The sequence below is a fragment of the Triplophysa rosa genome, linkage group LG8, assembly GCF_024868665.1.
Source record: "Triplophysa rosa linkage group LG8, Trosa_1v2, whole genome shotgun sequence".
In the NCBI taxonomy this organism is placed as follows: domain Eukaryota; kingdom Metazoa; phylum Chordata; class Actinopteri; order Cypriniformes; family Nemacheilidae; genus Triplophysa; species Triplophysa rosa.
The window spans coordinates 8,715,521-8,736,022 of record NC_079897.1 but is presented as its reverse complement, the minus strand read 5'-3'; the positions used below and the strand labels follow the sequence as shown (position 1 = coordinate 8,736,022).

General features: G+C 39.7%; 1 protein-coding gene and 1 long non-coding RNA gene across 9 annotated transcripts in view; one reads left to right on the top strand and one right to left on the bottom strand.

Annotated features, from left to right (window-relative positions):
* LOC130558673 (uncharacterized) overlaps positions 1-15,992 on the bottom strand; it is an 83,521-nt gene extending 67,529 nt beyond the window's left edge. The window contains exon 1 of one of the 2 annotated variants that reach the window (XR_008963466.1): positions 15,144-15,992. This is a non-coding gene — a long non-coding RNA (uncharacterized LOC130558673). The remainder of the gene's footprint in view (positions 1-15,143) is intronic. The other variant, XR_008963465.1, reaches the window with a different exon arrangement.
* plecb (plectin b) overlaps positions 1-20,502 on the top strand; it is a 197,232-nt gene that overhangs the window by 69,071 nt on the left and 107,659 nt on the right. For 6 of the 7 annotated variants that reach the window (XM_057341180.1, XM_057341176.1, XM_057341179.1 and 3 more), the window contains exon 2: positions 20,402-20,463. In XM_057341180.1, the coding sequence (XP_057197163.1) occupies positions 20,402-20,463 (62 nt within the window). Of the gene's footprint in view, positions 1-12,735; positions 13,143-20,401; positions 20,464-20,502 lie in introns of those variants that run through there. The other variant, XM_057341178.1, reaches the window with a different exon arrangement.

Sequence of the window (20,502 nt, the reverse complement as noted above, 5' to 3'; positions counted from 1 at the left end):
GTAGTTACATATATGGTAGTTCTCAAATAATTATTTTATAATGGTGTTTTTCTTATAAAATTCCAATTGACAGAATACATTAAATATTTATCACTATCAAGTAAAAAATTGGTGAGGGGATAAAAGTGTGAAAAACAAACAGTTACAACAAATGAACAATTTCACTTGTGAAAGCCATTTGCTGATACTTGTATTCAACATCACATACAATAGCAATAATATTTGTTTATTCGGTTATTTTAATTAATGCACTATAGTAAAAAAACTACTTTGTATTATACAGAGGTACTTTGTGAAATTACATGAATTGTGAAATTACATGAATTGTGCATGAAGCTAAAACTTATATTGTGCTTTTATTACTCTGTTAATTTGTGACTGTAAGATCTACACCTTGTTTAACTTTTTTGTGCTGTTTGCTACAAGGTTTATGACTTTGTAGTGAGAAAAATTTTAAAGTGTATTTTGATAAAATCATTTTTGCTTATTTGACTTGTTATTCTGCTTTTTGTTTTGCAACTGAATGTGACTGCTCCATCCCTCTCCAAAACTTCCCTCATCAGCCATTGGCCACCCTAAACTCTTTCAATTGTTTGAGCCAACATTGTTGTGTTGATCTGATAGGGAAGCTCAAACAAACAAGAAAAGACACTTTACGTTCAAATGTACAAGTTATGCAAATTTTGTGTTTTGCCGCCATCTAGTGTCAAAATAATAAGGTCTCACCTTGAAAAGAATGTAATATTTACAGTAGAAAACTACTTAGTTAATAGTCTAAAGAGAACAGATATCACTATATGAAAGAGAAATTAGTACATAATGTGAAATATGAATGGTGGTTACGTTCATTTGCTCATAACCAAATTCTGTTATTTGAAGTAAAAGGAGCTGGTTCGTGGGTGTGCAGGGAAATTAAGAGATTAATTTCGCTGTAATCACCATGTATGGTGTAGATATATTTAGGTTTGGTGAAATAACTTCCTCCCTGCAGATGTAGATGCGCTCTTACGATTGAACTATAAATACAAACATGAGTAAGTGTGTGTTGTGTGCTTCTGTTGCCATGACTACTTTGTGTTTAGACGACTGATCTCAGATTTCACCATCCTAAAGCGTCTCTGTACCATCAGCATCTCGCATGTTATTATGTAACCAAGGTGATGCTGTCAAAAGAAGAAATCATGCCATGTAGTTTCATTTGAGCTCATAAAGATCACGTCACATCTCAGTATCTGTCATTCTTATTGACACAACTTTGTGCATCATGTTTATCATTTAAAGATGGGGACATCATTATAAGCACCTGCCAAGTGTTTTGACTTTGTCTTGATTACTGTCCAGAAGAGGGAGACATTTATTTATTTATTTACTTGTTTTAAACGTGTAAGGGAGTAACTAACTAAAAGCTCTTAAAGGAATAGTTCACCCAAAATGAAAATTCTGTCACCATTTACTCACCCACAAGTTCAAACCTGTATAAATGTCTTTGTTCTGTTGAACACAAAGAAAGATATCTGGAAGAATGTTAGCAATTGTCAGTTCTGGGGCACCATTGACTACCATAGTAGAAAACATTATTGTATAAATTTAACATTTGAATACAAAAGAAGATATTTTGAATTATGTAGGACAGCAAAGTTTTGGGGCACTTTGACTACCATTGTAATTTTTCCTATTCTGGTAGTCAATGATCTCCCAGAACTGAAAATTGCTAACATTCTTCCAAATATCTTCAGAACAAAGTAATTTATACAAGTTTAGAACAACTTGAGGGTGAGTAAAAGATGACAGAATTTTCATTTTTAGGCAAACTAAATGTTATTCTAACCTGTCATCAGTTCATGTGACAAACCAATTTAAATCAGTCCATAAAAAAGTCCCTTCAGCAGTTTTCAAGGTTAAAGTGTGCTCTGAAGTCATATTAATTGAATTATATTTAATATTCAACTAGAAAAAGGCAGGGCGGTTTAATGTCGCTTTGGCTACTTTAATGATTTATATATCTTTAAACAATTCATAAATTTAAGTAGCTTTGTCAATCTGCTTTGCGTGTCTTTATTTCCCGAAAGGATCCTCGAGAGAGTTGGCAGAACCATTTGGTGGCATGATGTTTTCCATGCAGGCTGTTAGTCTTATAGACTGTTTCATCGGACGCGTGCGTGCCTGACCCCCAGTTAACTTCCGGTTTGTGTTTGGCTAGTGTCTAATAATATAACTATTTATATTTTTATTTAATGTATGTAATTTTTATGATTATTTTACTGAATAATAATTTTATTGAATAAATGATTTGTTGAATTTTTTTGTATGTTCATTTTATTAAATAAACAATTTCTTGAATACGCCCTTTTCACAATGACGTCACTTAACTTCCGCCTTTTGCAAAGCAGTGTATCATAACATACTCTTGCAACAAACAAGAAGAAGAAGAAGAAGAAGAAGAAGAACTTCCATTTTGCCGTCGCGCTGGAATTTAACAACAGTGAGAAAAAAAACTGACAGAACACGTATTCAAGTACTTATCCTAGCACCTTCGCTAACACAAAAAGAAAACAAAACACTTACCATCATAATCAAACACGTACTGTTCAACGAAGAATTTGTATCCTTTCTCTAGCTTTGATCTTGTCGTTAGCGAAAATTTGTCTGCAAGACGTTGTACACATCATCTAGACGTATTTGTGGCACATGTGCAAGAATGGTAAACTCCATTCTGAGGCGCTAGCGGAAGTAATTTCTTCTTCTTGAGTTTTACTGGCGGTTGGCAAATCAGCTTATAGGTGCATTACCGCCACCTTATGAACTGGAGTGCTAGCGGGAGTAATGATAAACTGCTTCGCGGCAGCACGGAAGATGCGTGACGTCATGTGAAAAGGGCGTATAGGTCCTGTAGTTTTGACGCATGTAAAGAAACGGTATGGTACATTGAGCTTGGTATCGCAGTCTAATTCGAAATATACGAGAGACAAGTTTAGCCAAGTAACGGTTCTTCTGTGGGGTTTTTTTCTTGTTATTAGAAATAATCTACAGGCAAGGCAATCTATTGTTTGTGAATGTGTTAATTAAGATGGGGTCACAAAAGTGTGCATGCGCGGTAACGTTTGTTTATGTTGTTAAAATGAAACCGTCTATAGGTTATTTTAGATCTCAGCTACAGTTGGTGTTCTGTTGTAAATCTTTAGCTAAAACTGTAACTTGATTCCTGGATTTAGAGAAATATGGATCATGGGGCGTTCCCATAATCTAGGAATTATGAGCAAATGGAAAGCCTTATAATGACGGTTTCTGCAAATTCTGCTACACAGTGAAGAGAGATTGAGCGAGAAATACAGAAAACAACGAGAATGAGCCAGAACACACAGGATTCGGGTGACTACGTTATTAATGTTGGGAAGGGCAGGGTGTGTCTTATATTCAGGTACTTTCAAAGAAGACTTACATTCCTCTCTCTATGGGCGTGACAGACATCTCTCTACACGCTCTCACATGCAAAGGGAAGTAAGACGAAGGAGAAAGAGAGAGAACGTGGTGGATGAATTTAAAAGGCACTTTCACAATTAATTTGCTTGAGTAAACGCCCTGCCCAGGAATGTTTGGAACACCATGCTTATAACATGACTCTCATTAACTTTGAAGATTACCTGCAGTTTTATCTATGACTGATTTGCTTTTACGTTACAGGCAGCTTCTATGTATTCCCAGATATGTGATATTTAAGCAGTTCTCCATTTGTAAATGTTGATTTGGTTAAGTTAATAGAAAATACACATACTTGCTGATCTTCATTTCATTATAATAAAAGTATATAATTATGTTATATATACCCCTCATACCTCTTAGCCCTAGTGTTTGGTTGTGCTCTAGTTGGATGCCTTATATCTGAGTTAACAGATGACCTGTGCACTCTGTCTCATTATCCTAGCTAGCAGTTTCCATTTTCTGCATTTTATTCTATTTTAATATTCAAATGTCTGTAAGAAGTAAAAATAAAACAAAATTTTATGTATCAATCTATGTGATTTAGATTAGATTTAGATAAACTTTGGTAGCTCATTTAAAGGCATTTTGATTAAAACATCTCTTTATGTAATGAAGCTGTCATGGTCCTGCCTTCTTGTTCTTGATTTTCAAGTCTTGTGGCAGGATTGTGACAGATCCCTTATGTTTAGTGTGAGAAAGTCATGGTTTGTTTATCATTGACATTCAATGTGCTTTCTCGCGTCTTGTCATTGGCCCCGCCCCTCTCGTTTCCCGTATTGCTTCCCTGCCGTGTCTTATGTTCCTCACCTGCCCCTTGTTATCTTCCTTTGTTTGTCACCCTATAAAGTATCCTCGTGTCTGTTGTCCTGTGCTCGTTCGTTGTGCTTGTGTACTTGTACTTGTGCCTCGTGTTATGCTCATGTTCCTGTTGCCTTGTCTCGTTATTTAAATTACCTTGCCCTGTTTGTGACATTGTGTTGTGCCTTGTTTAGTTTATTTTTTGCCCCATCGAGGGAAGTATTTTGTTTCTAGTTTTGTATTTTAGTTCGTCTTGTCAGACACCCCCTTGTGGGTATTTCCTTTTGTTCAGTGTTTGTCCTTTGTAAAAAATAAATTATTTGTTAACCCCTTCATCCCCGCTGCCTGCATTTGGGGTCTTCATCCACGTAAAGCGTGACAGAAGCGCATACAAAAGACTTAAAAGGCTATTTCACTGGCAAATCTAAATTTCCCCATGTTTTACTCGCCCTCAAGGCATCCTAACTGAATATGGTTTTCTTCTTGAAGAATAATGCAGACGAAGTTATAATACCACCTATCATTTTACTTCCAAGCGGTAGAATCAGAGTGGACTTTTTGAAGCTCCAAAAAGTGCATCCATCGATCAAAGAACTGCTCGACACGGCTTCGTGGTCTTAACAAAGGTCTTCTGAAGCGAATCTATGCGTTTGTTTAAGAGTAATATCCATATTGACAGCGCTATAAACGTTGATGTCTTTCACTCAACTATCATTCTACTGCTTGGAAGTAAAATGATACGTGGTTGTAATAAAGCTCAATAAAAGGGAAGGAGGCGGGAACCGGCGAACATTTTTAATCAAAATAAATAAACAATAAACCAGCAGCAAAACAGGCCGGCAGCCCCTCACGGACGACTGCCGGCCACACGAACATAAACAAAACTTAAATGTCCGGGCCTGGTCCTCTCTCACCGTATACTCGCTCAGCCTTTTATGCTTTCGATCTCCTCCGTGAGAGATACGAGGCCCGGTGTGGTGCCCAGCTGACACTCATTATCAATCGCGTCAAGGGCCTCGCTTCCTCCTCCCACGCTCTCGTCACGCCTCCCTCGTCACAGTGGTATTATAACTTCGACTGCATTATTCTTCAAGAAATAAACCATATTCAGTTAGGATGCCTTGAGGGTGAGTAAAACATGGGGAAATTTTTATTTTATGAAATAGCCCTTTAAACCGGATGAGATGAGACACTCCGTGTAGGGCTGAACGATTAATCGAAATCGAATCGCAATCGCGATGTGAGACGTTGCGATTTGCTAATCGCAAGAGGCTGCGATGTGAAAACGATGTGAAATATAGGAAACGCGTCTGTTCCAAGCCCGCTTTGAGTGGCATTCTTGCTAACCAACAGAGTGAGCGCACCTCCGTTATGCCTAATAAAAAAAAACACAGAAAGCGGGAGAGAGAGAGTGTGTGTTATTATGGCATCTGCAGAGTCAGATCGATCATATTAGGCAAATAAATACTAAAGAACCATCCAATTCAGAAGACCGCACACACAGCCTGTGTTATACTCGCTCTCTTCCCCGCGTTGCGCGTCTTGCGGACGAGCCGTTTAAACTTGACGCGCACACATAGCCCGTTTCATACATACTCGCTCGTCTCGTGGACGAGCCGTTTAAACTTGATGCACACACATAGCCTGTGTCATACTCGCGCGACTCTTCCCCGCGTTGCGCGTCTCGCGGACGAGCCGTTTAAATACGCTTGACGCGGCAATACAATACAGCCTGTGTCATACTCGCGCGACTCTTCCCCGCGTTGCGCGTCTCGCGGACGAGCCGTTTAAACTTGATGCGCACACAGCCTGTTTCATACTCGCGGCGACTCTTCCCCGCGTTGCTGCGTCTCGCGGACGAGCCGTTTAAACTTGATGCGCACTACACAGCCTGTTTCATACTCGCGCGACTCTTCCCCGCGTTGCGCGTCTAGCGGACGAGCCGTTTAAACTTGATGCGCACACATAGCCTGTTTCATACTCGCGCGACTCTTCCCCGCGTTGCGCGTCTAGCGGACGAGCCGTTTTAACTTGATGCGCACACATAGCCTGTTTCATACACGCGCGACTCTTCCCCGCGTTGCGCGTCTCGCGGACGAGCCGTTTAAACTTGATGCGCACACAGCCTGTTTCATACTCGCGTGACTCTTCCCCGCGTTGCGCGTCTCGTGGACGAGCCGTTTAAACTTGATGCGCACACACAGCCTGTTGCCTTGACTCACGCGCGCACCCTGTGTCAACTCACGCCTAGCTCCGCGTTTCAAACAAATGTAAATTCTATCTAACTGTTTTGCTAATTTCACTTGGATGAAATTAATTCAGCACATTTTCTACTTGTTTTAAAAAATCCCACATACTTAAAAAATTATAAATCAGCCTATGTAACCTATGAACTATTTTAATAATTCACTAACACAATAGAAAATGTTATGGATTTAAGGGTTACAATGGGAGTTGTATTTGTTTTAATGGAAACTATAATAGTGTACACTGGTATTTGGATTCTATTGGTGTGATGTAATCTTGAAGCTGGGAACCAATTGAACAACAGTAAGCCCGATTTGAATAATGCCCAAAACACACTACAAAGATGAATTTTGTAATGGTTTTAATGGAAACAAATAGAATTTCTGTAATGTTTTTTTGTTGTTGTTTTCTTTCAGCAGGGTAATTATACCCATACTGTGCTCCACACAACAATATTGAGCTGAAGCTTGAATTAGAAAAGTTAAAATCGCAAATCAAATCGCAATTGCAATGTCTGTCAAAAAAATCGCAATTAGATATTTTCCCCAAATCGCACAGCCCGTGACATTCGGCATAAAGCCTATTTAAACAACACGAACGTATAGTACATCAACAGTTATCCAGCGATAATGCAATGATGTATGCCTCCAGGAGCTCGACTATTTTCGGAAAGAATCGTACAGCTGTATCTGTCTTTTATAAATGTGATAAAACTAATCTCTTCAGAGATGTGATGTATGCTATACTACTCTTTAAGTACTCAAGATTAACATGACTGGGTTATGTGGGTTATGTTCACATTAAATCTCATACACTTGGAGCCCATTGGATGATCTTTCACCGTTTTTGTGCCACACCCTAATACTTTTACCTGTATCAACACACACATTGCCTTTCTAATAAAAAAAATAGGGCGTGACCATCCCTATCTCTACAGGAAAACGATATCATAAAATAAACACACAGAGACACTGTCAAGTTCAGATGGTTACACTCACTGGCGCTTTCGAACTGGTTGTCAAATGAGCAGTTTTTTGACGTTTATGGTCCAGTTCTGTTTAAATGAGGAGAGAAAGGGCATGAGGAGCAACCCATCCTCACCTTCAACTTATCCTCATCCAACACATGTCTAAAGAAAAGTCTTTCATTTAAGATAAAAAAAAAGAACATATGTCTTGTCATACTGTTATGTAATGCTGGTGCTTCACCAGAAGATAATCGGAATCATAATGTAATAACTCCACATAATGTAAAAACTGTAACAAGTATTACATTATTACTGTAATAAAATGCTCATAATATAATAATTTTCTCAAAACCAAATAAAATCTTGAGCTCATATTGTAATAATAATTGTATAATAATAAAATAATAACAATAATATTTTTTCTCATAATGTAATAGGTTATTGTATGAGAAATTCATTACATGCGTGTGGATTGTACTCTGTACTATGTCTGTAATGCGTGTACTTCGTTCCTTGTGTGCCTTGTTCATTCTGTTCCTGCTCCCCGTCAAGTGTTGGTAATTGTTTAGTTTATTCTTTTATTTTGATTGTGTTCTGTCTTGTCCCCCTCGTGGGAAGTTTTTGTTTTATGGTTGTTGTTTTTTCTCAGTTTAGTTTTTTCCCCATTGTGGGTGTTTTTGTTTCTGTCTTGTTTTCAATAAATATTTGTTAACCCCTTCACGTCTGCCTGCGCTTGGGTTCTCTGCACCCCAACCCTGACAGAATCCACACGCCAACGCTGAACCCAGCAGGCAGCATTATGGACGTCCTCCGATCTCGCCAGGCTCACCTCCTTTGTAGAATCCGTCAGGGTGAGGCTGACATGGTGGAGTACACCGAGAGGTTCCTGGAGGCTGCAGAGGATATGGCTTTTGGTGAGGCGGAGCTAACAGTGATTTACAACAGTGGCCTAAATGATCCGATCTCGCGGGCGGAGATGAGGATGCTGAGGCCGCTGCGCTTCGAGAATGTGGTCAGTTATGCCATTAACCGGTCGGAGCCAGGGGTCTCAGTTCACTCCAAGTCTCCGTCCCCGTTGGTCACGATCCCGGAGGATCGTGCCATGCAGATCGGAGTCGTGGGCATCACCTCACCATCCGTCTCACTCCCTGCAGCCTCTCCCCCACCAGTCAGCCTTCGAGGCAGGCGAGGAAGGAGGGAGTCCTGGAGTTCCTCGTCGGAGGCGTCCAACCCGGAGCCACCTGCGCCCTTCACCTCATTCCTTCAGCCGACCACCAGTCGGGTGGTTCGGCTGAAGAAGAAGAGGCAACGGAGAGGGGCGTCCAGTCCGGTGCAGCCGGCGTCCAGTCCGGTGCAGCTGGCATCCAGTCCGGTGATCCAGCCGGCGTCCAGTCCGGTGATCCAGCCGGCGTCCAGTCCGGTGATCCAGCCGGCGTCCAGTCCGGTGATCCAGCCGGCGTCCCAGCCGGCTATCCAGTCGGTCCTCCAGCCGGCGTCCCAGCCGGCCATCCAGCCGGCCATCCAGCCGGCGTCAAGCCCCTGTCCAGCCGGCCTTCCAGCCGGCGTCAAGCCCTGTCCAGCCGGCCTTCCAGCCGGCATCAAGCCCTGCCCAGCCGGCCTTCCAGCCGGCGTCAAGCCCTGTCCAGCCGGCCTTCCAGCCGGTCCCTGGGAGACTCCCAGGGTCAAAGACTGTTCCTCCCAGGACTTATCCTAAGTCCCCCAGGACTCCGCGCCCTCGAGCGCAGCCGGGGACTGGGACTATTCCCCACCCCCATGGACTGCCCCCTATGGGCCCTTGTTTGGCCCCACCCCCCCTCCCTTGTTTGTTATTTTTACTGTCCCACCCTAGTCCTGTTATTATGTTGTCTTGTCTGCCCTTGATTTTATTTTCTTTGTTTTGCCTTGTCCTGTCTGTCACCCAGTCGGTCTTGTCTCGTCCGTCTACCCCTTGGTGAGCACCTGGAGGTGCTCATTAAAGGGGGGGGGGGCTTCTGTCATGGCTCTGCTTCATTTAAGTCATGTCTTTCTTGGTCCTGTAGCAGAGCCATGGCAAAGCCTTTGGTTATGTGTGGAGAGAAACATATTATTGTCCTTTTGACAATAATATACGTTCTCTCCAGTGTCTCGTCTCTGTTTCCCGCCATCTCGTTTCCTTGTTATCCTTCCCTGAGTGTTTCATTACCCACACCTGCCCTGTGTCGTTATCCCTCTTTGTCTCCCCTTTAAATACCCTCTTGTTTCTTTGTCTTGTGCGTGTGGATTGTACTCTGTACTATGTCTGTAATGCGTGTACTTCGTTCCTTGTGTGCCTTGTTCGTTCTGTTCCTGCTCCCCGTCAAGTGTTGGTAATTGTTTAGTTTATTCTTTTATTTTGATCGTGTTCTGTCTTGTCCCCCTCGTGGGAAGTTTTTGTTTTATGGTTGTTGTTTTTTCTCAGTTTAGTTTTTTCCCCATTGTGGGTGTTTTTGTTTCTGTCTTGTTTTCAATAAATATTTGTTAACCCCTTCACGTCTGCCTGCGCTTGGGTTCTCTGCACCCCAACCCTGACAGTTATACTAACGATTGCCCTGGTTGAAACCGTTTATAGGGACAGAAATGATGGGTGATTGTAAGTTGTACTTTATTTTTCAACGTATCTTCTAATGTAGCTTCATGTAACTTCTATTAAAGTGAAGAAATATTAATTTAACTCGTGCTCGTGCTGCCGTTGCCTGAGGCAGATAACGCGATCTATCCCAGACTTTGGAAACTTTTATTTGTTTTTTCCAAATTTGTTCATAAAAATGCCTTCAATTCAAGAACGTATTTTTTCCAAATTTGTTCATAAAAATTGCCTTCAATTCAAGAACGTAGAGTTTAGTAGGTGCACAACTCAGTTGTTCCTAGCAATAATTTTGATCAAACAATTAAAATATATTTACATGTAACCAACCACTGTCGTTGTCATCTGGCATTACCTGAGAAGTTAACAAACTGCACTTATTCAAGGACATGCATTTAATACATGGCTAAAGTAAGATGTAAAGTAAAACATGTAAAGTAGGATTGACAACTATTCCTGTATTTAAGTAACATTCCTTTTTAAATCAAATGGAAGACAGTTTATTGTGTCACCCCCAGTTTAAGGAGCTAGACACTCTCACGAAAACCCTTAGTTGAAACTTTAATAATAACACATACAATACAATATTTATTTGTAAAGCACATTTAAAAACAATCGAGATTGACCAAAGTGCTGTACAGACTAAAATAAAAACTAAAACACAAATCTAAGGAAAATTATGACACAGCAGTAACAACATTTACCAATGATTAGGGAGTGTTAAAAGCTAATGAAAACAGATATGTCTTTGAGAAAGACTTAAAAACAGAAATGGAGGGGGCTAGTCTAATATGTAGAGGAAGACTATTCCAGAGTTTTGGACCGACAGTTGCAAAGGATCGATCGCTGCGCTTTTTAAGTCTGGATAAGTCTGGATTTACGCTGAGTAAACTAAGGTCACTGGATCTTAATGTTCTAGAGGGGGACACATTTGTTGAGCAGTGTAGCCAATCACAGACACGTCCGTTGAACCGATGAACTCCATGGAGGAACAATGTCCCCTCACTAACTTTTAGTTATAGTTTACTTATTCTATATAAATGCTAATGTAATGTACCATGAAAATAATAATAGTTATTATTATTATTGAATGAATGTTTAAGTCTGATGCATTTCGTAGTTAGTGTTAACCAATGTTTTTATGTTTAAAAGGCCTATTACAGATATGACAATATGACACGTTTATAATGTAATACATTTCTCATAATGTAATAATTATTATTACATTATGAGCTCAAGATTGTATTATGTTTTGAGAAAATTATTACATTATGAGCATTTCATTACAGTAATAATGTAATACTTATTACATTATGTGCAGTTTTTACATTATGTGGAGTTATTGCATTATGAGTTGCTACAGGGCCGATTTCTCCCCTTTCGACAATATACTGTAGGTAAAGTCCCGATTATCTTATCAGATTTTCATTTGGTGTGATGTGTGTTAAGGGTGAAAGCGAGCTGACAGAAGACAGAAGCATAACAACCGTAGTCATGACTTCAACCAAACCCTTTTCTTTATTCTGTGTATTATCTTCTGTATTCTGTCTTTTGAATACTCAGGTGCTCAAGAGTGGAATAAGTTTCCTTTGAATGTTAAAAGTATTTCGAATGCGGTTGGTTTTAGTTTAAAAATCAAAAGTTGGTTATTAGAATGATGTATAGATGTATGTGCATTAGGATGTTGGGTGAATTTGTATTTTTGTATTTGCCAATGTAACCTGTCACCAAAATTAGTAGTGAAGTTGTGCATTACATGAAGGACCACAATTGAAATAAGTTTATTTAACATGTTTGTGTTTATCCTTGACAAATGAGTGTATTTACTTCTTTGTCTAATAAATCCAATCCAATCATAGCAATTTCAAAAAAATGTAATAAAACAAATTGAACACTTCGTCACATTGCAGCACACTACACGACACACCACACACTATAGGAGCAAAATGCTTAAATCCAGGATTTTTTTCTCATGTTTGTGGTCTCTCAAATTTAGAAAATCTTAGAACATTTAAAAAATCTTTTTGTGAGGCCCAGCCTTAAGACGATTCTTATTGTTCATATAAAACCACACAAACACAGGACAATAAATGGTTCTTTTGAAACACAATTTTCTGGCTTTGTAATTTTATAGCCCCTGGTGATGGATTTTAGTGGGGTTGATATAGATGCAGTAATGTCTCATAAGCATGTATAGACATGAGGAGCCCATCCTTGAGCCTCACCCTATCTTACTGGCAGTACAGACCTTCAGTTAGTCATACTTTGCCAACCACTCAGGTATGTTATGAGTGGCTAATCATTAAAAAGGAGTGTGGTGTGTTTAGTGTGGTGTTTGTTGCCGTTAGTACTTTTAGAGTGTGACAGTACAAATGTTATAGGGAATTCATAATGACCAGTTATACATGCTTTCTTTCTCGTAAAGTTGCACAACTTTGTCACTCTTGTGTAATTTCCTGTTGCTTTCTTCATTTGAGATAACGAAAAATATATTGACTGTGGAGAGGGTGTGGGATTCTAGATGAGGCATGCTGGCGGACACACCTTCCCACTCACTTTCCCTGATTCCACGCTTCCTGCCACGGCTCCACCAACATGACATTTTAGGAAGGCGGGGTCAAGTGTTGCCTGCGATGTTCTCCAACCTCATTGTCTCAGAGCAGTGAGAACAGCACTAAAGCAGACCTAGCACGTGTAGCCTGCAGACATCATTTACATGGGACAGAGGAGAGGCTGAGTACTGAGGCAGAAAGAGAAAATAGGCAGGGAAAGGCAACACAGGCACTAGGGCATATTGAAAACATTGCTCCAAGTTTCTTGGAAAAGTGAGGACTACAAACGGATAAAAGGATCTTTTGAAGAACAGCAGTTTCCATTGGAGACAAAAGCTGAACATTGTATTTAGTTGTGAGTGTGAGTCAAAGGAGATGACTACACAAGAGAGACAGAGACGGAGGGAATTCTCCACGGACAGCCTGGAGAGACAAAGGATACCCTCAGATGACTTTTATTATCAGGGAATGCTAAAAGCCATGGATGGAAGGAAAGGTACCTTAGGACAGCTCTTTAATTCACTTACTATTCTCAGAAAGATGTTATTTTTATTTTTTCTTTGCAAAAATTACAGTCTATTGGATTTTTTTTGTTGTAGATTTTTTGGTACATGAAAGTTTGTGCATCTGTTTTTAGAGATGAGCCTTATAGTCATCAACTTTTAGTTATTAACTGGTAGGCTTAAGGCTTTAAAATGTATGGTTTGTGCAGACGCTTTAACCAGGGTGAAGAAATGTCATTTGAATGCCACTGGAAATGCACAGTGCATGGTTGGCACCTGGAGTATTATTAAATGCTATTCTTAAATCATCTTTCATCGAGTCACATTTAAGTAAAAACAAGACAAAGTGAGGCTTTCTTTTCCCTATTATTTGCCTTTATATTGTTTACAGACATTTCATTAATTTGTGCTACATAGACAAAAAAAATATGTACCTTGAAACCAATAATGTATAACTTAAGGCATTTTTTTATTAATTTAGGCTTTTAAGGGTTAAAACATAAGCATGGTAACATTATACTTGTGAAAGGAAACTAGTAGAACGTACTGAAAGGTGATCAAATGTTCAGGGTCTTTTAATGGCAATCATGGGTCTTTTAAGAGCACAATGCCACACAATGCTGGTCAATCTTAATCCACACCATCATGCAAATTGAAGCCTTACATTACATTGGTCGCTTGAGGTCAAGGTTAACCGGGTCTCCACCCACAAATAATGACCATGGTAACATTATTTATGTCTTAATCCACCGAGCAGAAACAAAGTGTGACCTGCGGACGTGTCTGTGTGGGTCTGAATCAGCTGTTCCCTCTGAATTGCTGGGCGTGTATGAAAGGACTGAACTTGCTCAAGAAACATTTGTATACAGCATTAGGCATTCAATGCCTTTGGCTGCCCTCACACTTGGCCCGGTTGCTCTCAACAATGCCCGAGCGCGATTGTCCGCATTCCTCTGCTGGCCTGTGCTCACATTGTACTTTACCATCCGCACCCGAGTACGCTTTCATCATTACGATGCGACTGCTTTGAAGTAAACATAAACAAAGCGATCTCTCTTAGCACAATGGAAACCATCATAATGTTTAGTTTGTGGCTTATTACTGTAGGTGTGTTTAACTTTATGCGTACTGTGCAGACCAGTCCGCTTTGTGGTGTCATAGTCAAATGAGAGCGATATAAGAGTAAATGGCTCATTTTGCTTTTACACCACCCTGCGTACTTTATTATCATAAAGTCGATTGTTATACACAGCGTTGCATTATGTTTGACAAACCTAATACCTGGAGTAGTTTTGGCCGCAGTGACATGTCTGCACATAATAGTGCTGTGTGTATTAGATGTTTTTTACGGTGACAGCTGAACTTCAGGGAGAACTTTGAACGTTCGCATATTTTACATCATGCTTTCAGTTAGTTTGCACTTAGGGCTGTAGTCAAGTCCACCATTGTCGAGTCCAAGACCAGGACTAGTCGAGACTGAGTCAAGTCCGAGTCCAAAGAGGTTCGAGTCCAAGTCAAGTCCAAGTCCAGAGAGGATCGAGTCCAAGTCAAGACCGAGTCCAATTGAGACAGTCAAGACAGAGACAGAAAAAAATCATGACTACAAGACCACATACTTAACTATTGATAATTTATGTGACACAAGAGACAGCATATCTTCTATTCTAAGATAATCATTTCATTATTGTTTGTAATGATCAAAAAGCAGATAAAATAAGGTCATTTTAATTTTACTACCTAACTGCAAGGTTGTGCAGCAATGAACACTTTTGTGCGTGTGTGCGTGTGTGTGTGCGTGCGTGTTCGATAGAGGAGCCGCTAGAAAGAGCAGAGGCTCCACGGCTCGTTTATAAGCACGTCGGTGCCCATCCTTAAATAACATGTTCATCACAATTACAATAAAAATACGATCAATCTTATCTTTAAGCCCTACTTTCCAAACTTTCTAAAATACACAAATGCAATGCTAACTCTGAAACATGGCATTAACTTACCTCTCTTTGTGATGCCTTTGCAGGTGTCTTACGAAATTGGATGTTGTCCCACATGTTTCGGGGAAAGTTTTGGTGCAAAAAGTTTCCTTTTAAGCGCACTGTCGATACATGTATTATGGTTTGTAAAACCAATCTGTATTATGCCGCTGCTCGCTGACATCGTGCTTGATGAATGATTGATGCTAGTTCGCGCCGCGGACGAATCATTCATTCGAACCGGTTCTTTCTTTTTAGTGAACCGGTCGAACCAGTTCAGCTGAATCGTTCCCGTTTAGCGTCTCCCGTAAACACTTAATATTATCCACAAATTAATTCAGTTATTCACTTTCTGGCGTGCATGACAGTCCCGCGGACTTGAACCAATATACCGGAGTTATTTAATTACAACAACAGCACACACTGAACTGAACTTCTGTGTGAAAAGAGAACTTATGAGCACGCGCAGCTCTCGTTCTAGAGTCGAGAGTCGGCAACAGTTTTCGGATCATTCGTTTTCGGATCACAAGAATATTGCTCTATCAATGTTTTGTTTTGAAGGAGAAAATAAAACATATATCGCTGGACTCGGACGAGACCGACTAGAACATTTGCGAGACCAATGACCAAGTCCGAGACAAGTCCGAGTTCAAATACCAACGAGTCCAAGACAAGTCCGAGACCATTAAAAAACGTCTCGAGTCCGGACCGGACTCGAGTACTACAGCACTAGTTTGCACTCACACTAGCCCTTTTCCAAACCAAAACGCGCTCGAGCCTACCTCTTCTAATCAGGCCAGGACCATGGGACCCTTTTTTAGTTTTAATGGACATATAAATTAACCATGTTTTTTTGTGGTACAAGTGTAGTAACCATGTTTTTTGGTGGATTGATTATTTAGGGTTACATTACATGGTTTTACTACAGTAACCATCGTTTACTATGGTTTTTACTTATGGTTTTTATTTTGTGATAACCATTGTTTTACTAAAGTAACCATGGTTTTTTGGTTTTAACTGTAGTAAAACTAAATGTTTTCAGTAAAGTGTTTTTATTACCATACCCTGTACAAATCACTTTGTGGCAGTTCACATTTCACGTCTTTTGTACGCACATGTTCGTTCTTTTTTAATGTAGACGCGCAACAATCGCACTCAAATAAAGAGCTCCGCGGCTGTGCGCGCATGTGGTGCAACCACTTATCTTTAAAAATAACTTCATAGAACCAAAAACCAATGACAGGTGGTGAAGCCACCTATCGCGCTGCCATGTTTGGTATGCCCAGCCAACAGACGGCATCATTGTCTTACAGTCAAAATATTTACTAAAATTAGCCATTTTGCAGCGCACCAGGTGCGCAATTATTGTCTAGTTTACACAATTGTTACTTCAGATGTTTTTTTCCAATGTTTATATTAATTTAGAATGGCGATGCATAGAAATGGTTAAGGTGAGTATGTTTTGCTCATTGTTGTAATGGCACAGGTGTAAATGTTTAGAAATAAAGCTTCATGACTTTAACATACACAGTCTGTGTTTATCTGTGTTTAGATTTCAGATTTCTGTATTTAGATGTCTCTGGTCTAAGCCCCGGATATCCATTCACCCTAGAACCACCTATGTCTTTAACAGTGAAGTGTGTAAAATTCACCAAACACTCATATCTCCTGTCATTGACAGAACAAATAGTCTTCAGACATGCTCATGGCATTGGATGAGCCAATGTTTCTGGCCTGGTGGGGACACTTAATCTAAAAGAGCAATGTCTTGAAACCTCAGTGTTTACACTTTTTACATACAGATGAATCTTCAATTTAATGTTATAGTTTACTTAAAAAATTAAAATGACTGACCTTGATTTTGTTCCCAACCTATATTCCTGATGATAATACTTAATAACATAAAGTGTTAGCAAGAAAGTGTGCGCTTTTTTGTTTGTTTCTAAATGATTTTGTCAACATGTGATTTTTTTATTTCTCCAACTTCATGGAGTGCTTTGAACACTGTAACGTTAAACAAACTTGAACCTTGTGATCCAACCCCATGTGACAATCACTATAAAGCTTATGAAAGATTGACATCATGAGTGTTGGTCATATGTATGAGACAGCAGTATGAGTTGTTTTGTGTGTTTAAGTTTGCTGAATGGACATGACTCTTCATATACTGTATGTATATCGGTGGTGTTGTGATAGTCAGCGTGCACAAGATAAACGTGCATTGCTTTTCTGCCATCATAGTAGATCTTTACCTGGCTGAGACATTACAGTGTATAATGTTTCTCCCCGACCTAGTCCTTAGTCTTTGCTTGACAATAGAGTTGTCTAGACATCTCTGCAGTCATAATTCTACAGCTCTAGAGAGATCATCTTTTTAAGATGGGTGTGCCTCTGGGTGGGTCTGTATGCTGTAATGCTTCACTACTCAAACCAAAGAATTTATGTCAAAATTAAGATTTTTTTTGGCACCAGTGCTCTAGTCTTGCTGAAGCAGAGCACTCTTTGGGCAGCGTTTATCATTAAAAATACGATTAAAGCAACACTATGTAGTTTTTTGACCTCAAAATATTATCTCTAAAATTATTTCAGTGGTAGAACAACTCTTAACTGGATGAATTCTACTGCTGCTGCTACCTGAGCAGCCTCATATCGGCTACAACCACACTCTCCAAGTTCTGTGTTCGGGTCAGTATAAACAACACAGCCCATCCCCTACATTCGGAAGAGAGTTTATAAACAACGTTTCTACATTTGCCGGTTCCATCAGCTTTAGTCAACAAATTCATGTGTCTTGCGCTGGCCACGGGGAAGCTTTTACAGCGGCAGTATTTACGACACTAGTAACAGACAATTGCGCTTATCAATCACGTGGGGGAACCCGTGAGCAAATGTCCCATAGTGTTGCTTTAAAGTCAAGCAATCATTTTGAGCCTGTGTTGCTATGCCAAGCTGTTTTGGATGCTTAAACAAACAGAGCAATGTTTTGATAACACCACCATGTTGATTCTTTCTGGTGAACTTAATTGTATACTTACAGCCAAGGCCAGACTTACCATTGGCCTTGACTGGGCTCCAGCCCAGGGGCCCCGCCCTTCAGGGGGCCCGCCTGCTGTCGTTAATTTGATTTGTTTAGTTATATGCCAGTAATTTTATTTTTCATTTAAACTTTGTGCATTGGCCTACCAATGTTCAATAGCACTGCCTTATGTAAGGAACGATGTCGTTTAATTGGCTAATCGTTACGTCGGTCATGTTGGCGTTTCCTGATTGGTCATTTGTGGATTCTATCCGTTACGTTTACCGCAGTTGAAACCTGTCTGCTCATTAAGACGCTTGTTCTAATGGCTGACAAGCGCAATCGCAGTGCCGCGCTTAAAGAAAACCAAAAACTGAGAGACAAGAACGCGAAAGAACAGCATTTAGGAAATAATGATTCTTTACACCCATGGCACCACACCTTGATCTTTAGGCAGAGAATCCAGAGCATACCTGTCACCATCTCCCGCCAGGCCGCCACCCTCCGGTTTTATTTAAGTTATTTCTCCTTTGAAACTCGCGGACCGACGTGAGCCGGAACGCGTTCACGGGGTGGCACTGTGGCTTGAGCCGCTGCCCATTTGCCCTCACAGGCTGGCGCCCGCCTTTGGTAGGCAAATTGAACGGTAGCCGAAGTAGAGTAGAGAGGATTCACATCCCCGCGAAAAACTTTCTCTTATTACACCGCTATATAATTCCACTCCGCATTTTCCATTTGACGCTCGCACCTCACAGTCTGTGTCCGCTCACTGAAAAAGACAGATAGATTCATCAACAGGTAGATGCAGTAGAGTATACTAGCTGTTGTTGTTGTTACACTTTCTTTGCTTTTACAAAAAACGTGTTATGAAAAGTGTTGTGTTCTGCAGACATCTCTGAATAAAAACAGGTAATATAGAGTTTATTTCTAATATTTCCCGTTCTGTGGCCATAAACGGTTCTTGTAAATAATATGCAAACACTGTTAAGTCCATCCGTGTAAATAAAAAATGAAAACATTCTGCTAACTAATAAGCAAAGTTAACACAACCGAACTACGGGACGCGTGAAGGGACAAACTGCTCGTGCTTTTTCAAACTGCGTTTAGATAGTTATTTCAAGTCTGACGTTGAGATCTCTGGCAAAATGTAAATGCTAAATTAAGATGATACCTTGCAGATATACCATTCATGGATTCGTGGCCTGTGAGCTGCATTAAACTGTCTCTTAGATTTACATTTAAGAATTTGACATGAAAATGATGTTATGTTAGTCATAAAGTAATTAAAAGATTTAAAACGATTTATAACAGAGGGGTGCCCTATTTGCCCTGCACAACCTCAGTTAGACTTGACAAAACTATGGACCCATCTCATTATTATGAAACTATTTAAGCCATAATAAGACGTTTCATCTCATTATATGAATACAATTTTAATGTGCATTTCAAACTCATAGATCTGTCATATGCTTTACTGATGGAATTTCAATAGAATACTAATATATTTTTAACACTTTACACCGTTGCATTAGTTAACATTAGTTAAGCATTAGATTACATGTCTGCATTTGTTCATCTTTATTTTCAGTATTTACTAATATTTTTAAAAACATGCACCTGAACTAACATGAACAATTGTATTTGGCATTAACTAACAATAAACAAGATTAATAAATGCTGACAACTGTATTGCTCATTGTTGGTTTCATGTTAATGCAGGTGTTCTCAAATTTTAGATCCAAGACGTATAATCTCTCAACATCCTCCAGAAATACAGGGAGAACACACACATTTGTTCCTTTTTAGTAGTTTTCTTATTATGGATCAATAAATTTAATTTTAATTTTAAAATACATAATGGTAGGGCTGTATGATTATGTCAAAAACTATATTAGTCCCCTTGATATTGTAATGTTGATTATTAATGTTGATTGGATTTTACATTTAAGTATGTTTGAAACTTCCTACACGCTATAAACGCACCACTTGTGGCTCCCACTGTCAAAACAAGCATTATAAACGTGTAAACCAATGAACAAGTGTCATTGTTAGTCATTGGAGAAAAAAAACATTTACTAATGCTAACAAACACATGATTTTAAATGGTACGGGGGCCCCGAAAACAACTCAAGCCCAGGGGCCCCCATCCTGCTAAATCCGGCCCTTCTTACAGCTGTCTCTGCATATTAAACTTCTGTGAGAAATATAGATTTACCTTGATCTTTCTTGACACATATTAACCTTTCTTTTTCTTTCTCCTTTGCAGATGAACGGGACAGAGTACAAAAAAAGACTTTCACAAAATGGATTAACAAACATCTGATAAAGGTACATTTCTTGTTGATTTGCATTCGAATTACATTCATT